General features: G+C 44.4%; 1 protein-coding gene across 1 annotated transcript; it reads right to left on the bottom strand.

Moving 5' to 3' along the window:
* Positions 1–580: 580 nt before the first annotated feature.
* On the bottom strand, positions 581–6,685 carry cbx4 (chromobox homolog 4 (Pc class homolog, Drosophila)). Its single transcript, XM_061830927.1, has 5 exons — positions 6,383–6,685; positions 6,217–6,260; positions 5,830–5,895; positions 4,117–4,183; positions 581–3,002 (listed from the first exon to the last, which is right to left on the bottom strand). The coding sequence occupies exons 1-5, from the start codon at positions 6,449–6,451 to the stop codon at positions 1,572–1,574; spliced, it is 1,677 nt and encodes a 558-aa protein (XP_061686911.1). The 5' UTR covers positions 6,452–6,685; the 3' UTR covers positions 581–1,571.
* Between the last annotated feature and the right edge of the window lie 1,298 nt (positions 6,686–7,983).

Genomic DNA, 7,983 nt, shown 5'->3' on the forward strand with positions numbered 1-7,983 from the left:
GGGAGGAGGCACGGGAAATCGAAATATTGTAATACCGCGTTTGACAAATATTTCCACCACGGTGGTCACGCGCGGCGAAAGACGACAATGTTGGGCAAGGAGATGTTTTTGTGGAGCGTCGTTTTTTTCCCTCTGCACATCTCCGCTTTGAAGCGCCCTTCAGTTTTCGAGCGGAACAGCAACCGAAGGAAATGAAATAAGAAACCGCTGCTGCCACCTTGATGGCAAATACACCGCGCAGGCTCTCCGGTAGGACCAGCCTACTTGGTCCTTAGACACTAAAAACACCTTGGCAGATAAACGATGGCGTCTTGGGTATAATAAATGATTACAAACACCTTGGCAGATAAACGATGGTGTCTTCGGTATAATAAATGATTACAATGAGCCACGCACATTTTAATATCTAGATATCTAAAATCTTAAACAGCAATTTAATCATACTTGTGAAAAATACACATAATAAGGATCATTTTGCAAGCAAGCACACGGAAAATAGCCGGAATGATCTCAAATGCAACACATAGAAGAATGCTCATCATTGCAGTGCAAAAGTTTGAACATCAACCCAGAGACCAACTTGAATCTGCAAATAATTTTATTATTGCAAAACTGTTTAGGAAGCATTCGCTTACTCTGCACACAAAACACAAAAGTGCATCGCTGCACCCTCTGGATACAAAATCACACGTTGGAATGATTACTTCTGTGAAAACATGCCATATAAAGTGAGATACAAGAGAACTTCTGCATGTGCTTGTAGAACCGTTTTGAATTACCTCCGTCATCAAAGTTACCCGACAAGGGTTTAACATGTGCTTGAGGAACACACGCTGAAGCCGCTCCACAGATGTGTGGGCCGCACACGGGAGTGAGGGCTGACCCAGCTGGTGCTACGAATCCGACGGACTGCTCGGCTCGACTATTGTTATACAATCCACAACGAGAATTCACACTGCAGTGCCGCAAAACATAAATTAAACGCGTACATGGTTGCGGCATTTTAGATCGGCTGAGGCAGTGTCGGAAAAAATCAAAACAGAAGCAACATGGATGAAGTTTCATTTGACACGCACTCCTACTCCTCATCAACACAAGTGACACTTTTAGACAAAGGTGCTTTTCTTTTTCGTTTTAAACATGTACCCAAACAGCACGTATCTGCCCTCGTATTCACACTTTTTGCACACACGCACACATAACAGTGTATTTGACCACGTTTCAATATAATTTTCTTCTGTACAAACAATTCTATAAAGCCTATATTCTTTACAAGTATTTGACTGTAGAGAGCAGAAATGACCCCAAAAATAAGGATGTAGTAAGTGCCTTTTCAGTTAGTCCCAACTTTCTTTGCTTTCTGAACTAAGTTTGAAATGACTGCACGTAATGAAGTCACGACAAATGAAATAACATGCAGGAAATGAGCAAATAAACAATCCAAATTTTCCAAAGTTTGTCTTTTTGTGCTACACAAAATTATTTGTATATATATATATATATATATATAAAAGAACTGGTTCTTTTTTTACATTCAAGTCTTTGAAAATACAATTCTTTTTCCCGCACATTTACACTGTAACATATTCCTTGAAGGTAACCGTGAGACAGTTTGTAGTAATGTCTGTGATGACGATATTCCCAAGGAAGGGCTGGAAAGAAGGAAACGTCTCCACTTTCTTTTTTTCCTGTTCACCATCAAGCGACGAACCGAGCATGTCCACATTTGCAACGTTTTGCGTCCCAGCCAGCGGTCGACTTTCAGTTTGCTCTCGCTCTCGCACGTCGGTCCGCGTTCCATCCTGTGCGAGCACTTCCGGCTGGCTCGCTGCGGAGGCGACAACTTGAGGCCCGGACTTGACCATGCTCAAGTCAATCGGCTCATCCTGATCGTGGTCAGCATAGTCGTGGTACAGCAACGGAAAGGGACCCCGGTGGCCATTTTGGTGAGTGCTAATGCTTTGGCTGGGTGAGGAGACTGCGTGGCAGGAGCTTAAAAACCTCTTGTTACTCCCACAGTCCTCGCTACCAGTGTCAGAAAGGTGTCGCTTTAATCCTTGAAATTCATCTTGGGTTGTTTTTTTGTCACCGAACGCGGGAACCGCAGCGTCCGGAGCCAAGGAGACCAGATTAGGCTTGGTTGTCAATTGTAAAGGCTGATCCTGTGAAAGTAGACCCTGACCTCTGACCTCAACGTATTTATCCTGTTCCGTCACAGCGAGCTGAGTTTGGGCGGACTGGTCGTTTTCTTTGGTACAATCTCCCGTGAATTCGGACACGCCTTTGGGTTTTTCTGCAAATCCGTTTACGAGGCCAAGATGTTTGACCAGCTTCATCTTCTCCAGGTGCCTTTCTGTATTGTCTGCTCCTTGCGAAATTTTCTCGGCAGACTGCGATTCGCCGTTTGTGACTTTTTCCGTCTCCATTCCATTTTCCATGTACTTGCTCATGACAATAACAATTCGTCCATTCTTGTTTTTGTTTTTCACAATTTTGAGTTTACTGCCACCGACACCATTTTGCTGTGCTGCTACACGGTCTTTCGGCTTTGCATTCTCTAGTTCTTTGTGACCGTTGAGGTCTGCTGGGAGCTTTTTCAGCTCCATGGTGATGTCCTTTACTTTGGTCAAGACGCCTGAAGTCTTGTCCCGGAACCATTTCTGCTGCAGCACAGGGGGGAGATTGTACCCCTTAACGGGCTGCTCCGGAGCGCTGACCTCTCTGGGTTTTGCAAACACAGACTCGCACACCAGGTCTGGCTGGTAGTGGTGGTGCTTCTTGGTGTTGAGCTGATAGTAGAACTTCTTGCCACTGGGGTGCTGCTCAGTCTCACCGTCTCGACTCATGGGCTGGTACTGATGGTGCCTCTTGCTGTTTAGCTGATACTGCTGGGTCCGAGGACACAGCATTGGAACTGAACTGGTGTTGTGACAGCTGTCTTCTTGCAGGGATGACTCGTGAAGGCCAGCGAGTATACTGGATCTCCGGGCAAAGGAAGGGACCTGTTCAAGTACACAACCATTAAAGAATAGCACTTCAGATTACTCTTTAATAACCCTAGAATAGAAATCAGTTGAGCATTGATTAAAACAGTCTCGGTGAAGAGGGAGGTAGAAACTAAAACAGCTCTCAAAAAGTGTGCAGACCAAGTAAACCACTGCCAAGGCCCGACAATTGTAATTTGGACCAGCACGTATGTGTAAAAAAATAAATCATCACTTAGCCTCCCTGCCATTCACGAGCCCCGCTTGTGACATTTGTTTCAAGTGCTTCCCGTGGCAGTGATCTCAGCTTGGGGGAATGCCACAGGCACGCTTTGTGACCTCTCACTGACTTTAGTGAGTTACCGTTGACAACTTCCTAAGAAGAATAGAAAGAAGCAGTCCTTTGAGTGGTACCCCAGACCTCTGGGACAGGTAAATGTGGCGCTCAATGTGCTATTCACATTCGTAAAGCCAAAGCTAGCAACAGATTGCATCTCAAAATCCTCAGCCCCATGATAGAGGTGACCAGTTCTATCTCCAATGACGAATTTACATAACTTATGACCCAAAACTAGGTAGAGGGGTTGTAAACGGGACAAGAAAAGACCGGTTACATTTTGGTGTACATTCCAGACAAACGTGCAGAGTAAATGGAGTCAGTTATTTGAAGTTTGGCTGTTTCTGTCCACTTGCATGAGGGCAAACAGAGTCACCAGATAAGGATGAAGGTAATAAAAATCCTTTCGCTTCTGGCACTGGGCACCGACTTTGCAATATACATTGCTGTCGGGCAGGGTTGCACTTCAGCAAACATTTTTGCAGGTTTAAATTTTGATTCAAATCACAAGGATGACATCCGTAACTCACAGAAATGCAAATTGCTCGTTGGCCATGAAGAAGCTCATTTAAGTCCAATAACGTGTGTGTACCGCATCTTAAACCAAAGTCAGCTGTTTTATCACAGCGGTAACAAACGACTGTAATTACATTTGAAAGAACTGTCAGCGAAAAAAAAAAAAAAAAAGTCTATTCACAGCTCTTCTGTCTCATGGATGTCCCCACACCTCATTAAGCATAAAATCCTACAGTTGTGTTACAAGATGTAAATCTTCCTGCAATGCCATTTTCTTACCTGGACCAGAAGGTGCTTGGGCTTTGGTCCTCTCTTGCGGCAGCCCATCAGCTGCTCCTGACGTTCCCTGTAAGAGAGAAAGGAACAGCAGGCTGTGAAGGAAAGCAAGCACCTTTGTTGAGTAAAGTTACGGTCGCGTGGCAACCCAGTGCACATTCAAATTTCAATACTTGAGCCCAACCAGGCCGAGCGAAAAGTGTAACACTGCAGTCAAATGAGCCTCGTCCTTCCAAGAGAACACACTCCACTGGTTGTTTGAATGTATCCAGGAGCTAAAGGGTTAGATCCTTGTTGACTTTCCGCACCCCCCGCCCCTCTTCTCTCACTCTCCATACTCTTTTCTCCACAACAGTAACTCAATACTGCAGACAGAAGTGATGTCAGTCCCCTCCCCCAACCGCCTCCCTCACATCTAATTACAGTGACGACTCAGTGTATTTTCATAGCCTGGTATTCGGACAATTTGGCTCCCTGGGGAGACATGCAATTAGTTTCAATAAAATCTCTCTTTTAGTGAGAGAGTGAGAGAGAGAGAGTGAGAGAGGGAGGGAGGTAATTGCGAAAACAGACGGAGCGCAATGTCCACGTTAACGTGTGACCCGCGTCTGAGAGGTTGCAGTGTGTGAAAGAACTCACAAGCTTAGAGAAAGGCCAGTGACAGGGTAAAACAATATGCACTGAAAATATTCAGTTCCACGTTTAGGAGGCAAGTCGGTCACTTAGCAGAATTTTTAGCAGTTAGCCAGAACTCAACCACAGACGACCTTCCACTAATGTGGAGCACAAGGAAGTTAGTCACGGTTGACATTTAAAGATCATGTGATTTATGACTCCAATTAAGTCAAGTGGTAAACAAAAACGACATTTCTAGGTTAATTTTCAGTAAATTAGGCGCGGATGAAGACAACATATGCAGCCTCAAGTCTACTTCTGCCTGTCAGAAGAGTGTTTTAATACTTCACAGGGATATTGGACTTCCCCTGGTAGAAGTGAGAACACGCTCCTTCACACAGTATACGTTGTGTACTTCCAATGTTGTGTCAGCGCTAGCTAACGACAGAGAAACTAAAGAGCGTGCGATACTGAAGGAAAAAAATAAAAACAGACACATTTCTTCAAAAATGTACTAGGAATAAAATACTTTAGGATAAATGTAATGTTTGCGAGCTCTGTGGACAAGAACTTTCTTCAGTAGTTAAAGAAAGCATGTGCACGAACGAAAGAAAGTCGTTTCCCACGTTGCGTGGATGTGGTCGCAGGTGCACGTGGTGACTGGATGGTGGGATAGCAGCCTGCAGTCAAGCATGAGAACCCGATGCTGACATCCAAAGAACGATCATGTGACAAAAGTTCACTTTGCTCTGGTATGTCTGCTCTGACTTTAACCCCGATTTGAGACTCTGATGACACTGGTTTTAATCCTAATCCTACCCTTACGATGGTGTGGACTAATTGACGTGCGGCGCGGACAGTTCATCGTCAACACTGGATTTCCACTAATACTTGGTGAGGGTCCAAAGTTTATGCGATAAACACACAAGAGGTCTTACTTAAAACATGTTGATGACTGACACATGTGAAGTATTGTATTGAAAACAGGAAAACTAGGGAAGGGAGAGTTGAAACATGTTTTGTCATGTGTACGTGCGCTGGGGACTTTGACACTTGTATGGCTGGTTTGCCGAACTTCAAAATATTCTTATTTTTTTTTACCTGTCTTCAAAAGCATCAAGCAGCCTTGGGTCCAAAATGTTCTCCTCTGGTTCCCATGTATTGTACCTGTTTGGAGAGCAGCTCATTAGCGGACGAACACACCGCACTAAAAGTGGCAAAAATGTACTTTTTGTACATGTATTAGCCAACATGCTGAAACGCATACAGGCCTGTGGATGCATCTAGAATGAACCTCAAGTAACTTCGATGGGCCTTCCAATGAATGTCAAAAATAAAGGCGCAGTGTGTCTTTAATTGGGAGCATTGCATGCATTGTAAAACCGCATCCATTATTTTGGGCCGATGTGCAAGGGATCCCAAAGTGATCCCGCGCACTCATTCGCGTTAGAATGTGACGGTCGCGGTAATCCATTGCTAGTCACTTACTTTGGGGACCATCCACGCCACTTGACCAGATACTCAGCCCTCCCCTGCGAAAAGACACAACAAACAAGCGTAATCGGGTCATCTTTAGAAAAAGAATCCTCACAATGATGACGATTCGTCAAAACATAAAGAGGCAGGAGAAAATCGTGGTTTCCATGTGACCAACCTTCCGGCTACGCTTCTTCTCGATGCTCTCCACCGCAAAGACGTGCTCTCCCGCGGCGGGAAGCTCCATTTTCACATTCAAGTGCAGCGTTTCCTGTTTTTCCTCCCCCTTTTCTTAATCCCCTTGTTTCTTTCGTCTTTCGACACCGTATCCCCTCGAAATGCAAAAGCACGGGAACGCTCCGCCGCATCCGCAGCTTTTCCCCTCGGACACTCGCCCTGCTGTGCGCTCCGTGCAGTAGTGCAAGCTGCTTGCATGCGGCCACAAAACGCTTCATGCAAATCGGCGTTTGTGGCACGTCAGACCGGGGGGGTGGGCACAATGGGCGGGGACTGGGGGATGATGGTTTCACGGGCCATTGGAATATTGACGATCAGAAACAACACCCTAAACACTGGTCAAAATAAAAGAGCAACAAATAATAATTTTTAGAACACCTTAAGTGGTCCTCGTGGGCAACCATCTACCTGTAAGCATTGATTTGATGACCCCTGCTCTAACCAGTTGTGCCACTGTGCCACCACAATTCATGATAATAATAATAAATACAAAACATTTCCATTATAAACAGATGGTACTGTAGGCTTTTTTCTCAGTTGTCTGAAAACAACAATTGTTTCTTTATCAGGGATGCTTTGAAGTCCATGTAAAGTCTTTTACATTTGACACACCACAGAAGTGTTGTTCAAAAACCTGCCAAATTTGAATGACTAATAAGTCACCAGGTATATAAAATATGGTCTCTTCACTCACAGACGCTGTGGTGGTGTTCGCTGAATGCGGTGGAACCACACCTGCTCAACTGTCAATCATAAACCACTACTGTGAGCTGGGAAAATGGATGCTACTTCATTTAGCATTTTTCTTATGCCTGCACAAAAACTACATGTTTGACAAGTGACAATAGATCCACTTAAAGCCTCTGGTGGTTTTAAGTGGGTCATCACGCCATGAGGCGCTCTAACGTACCCACTCTGGTCTGGAGTCCTGGTCCACACACTGGCTGCCAAGTCTAACTTTATTTTTTTTTTTTTTTTGAATCCCTTCTGCCTTTCTCACAGTGATCTGAGGTGTATTATAGTCCATCTTCGACTTGCTCTGGTTGCGTCACCCCAATAAAACGACACAAGGCAGTCACATGACTAATTTTATGAATGAAGGTGCTGAAGTCCTCATGTTGGTAAAGGGGCAACACAACCACGGTGGACCTGTGAGTTGGCTGTGCCCCAAAAATTTGTGACAAAGAAATTATAAAACACATTTTATGCTATTCCCGCGACCCTTGTGAGGATCAGCGGCAAATAAAATAGATGGATGGATGGATGGATGGATGGATGGATGGATTTTATGCTATATCTCCACAGGTGAGTCCTTCATAGTTTTCAGGCATTGCACACTTTTGCCAATTATCATCAAACTTGTAATGTAGAAACAAAACAGTGGATCCACTTTACACTGTCTTTAATTTTAAGACACCTTCTAATGTCTTCATGTGCTGCTTACAAGTTGTGCAAGTTTAAAAAAAAAAAAAGATTTATGTATATATATAATTTAAAGCTGCGGCTCGGTGGATCAGCTGGTAAAGCGTTGGCCTCAGAGTT

Source organism: Syngnathoides biaculeatus, chromosome 9 (genome assembly GCF_019802595.1).
Source record: "Syngnathoides biaculeatus isolate LvHL_M chromosome 9, ASM1980259v1, whole genome shotgun sequence".
In the NCBI taxonomy this organism is placed as follows: Eukaryota; Metazoa; Chordata; class Actinopteri; order Syngnathiformes; family Syngnathidae; genus Syngnathoides; species Syngnathoides biaculeatus.

What these genes read in the sequence shown, in the direction of transcription:
- cbx4 (XM_061830927.1), bottom strand. Translation starts at nt 6,451, where the DNA reads ATGGAGCTTCCCGCCGCGGGAGAGCACGTCTTTGCGGTGGAGAGCATC. An exon ending in AGAAGAAGCGTAGCCGGAAG is followed by an intron (nt 6,261 to 6,382) that starts GTTGGTCACATG and finishes GTCTTTTCGCAG; the next exon opens with GGGAGGGCTGAGTATCTGGT. An exon ending in TGGCGTGGATGGTCCCCAAA is followed by an intron (nt 5,896 to 6,216) that starts GTAAGTGACTAG and finishes CTCTCCAAACAG; the next exon opens with GTACAATACATGGGAACCAG.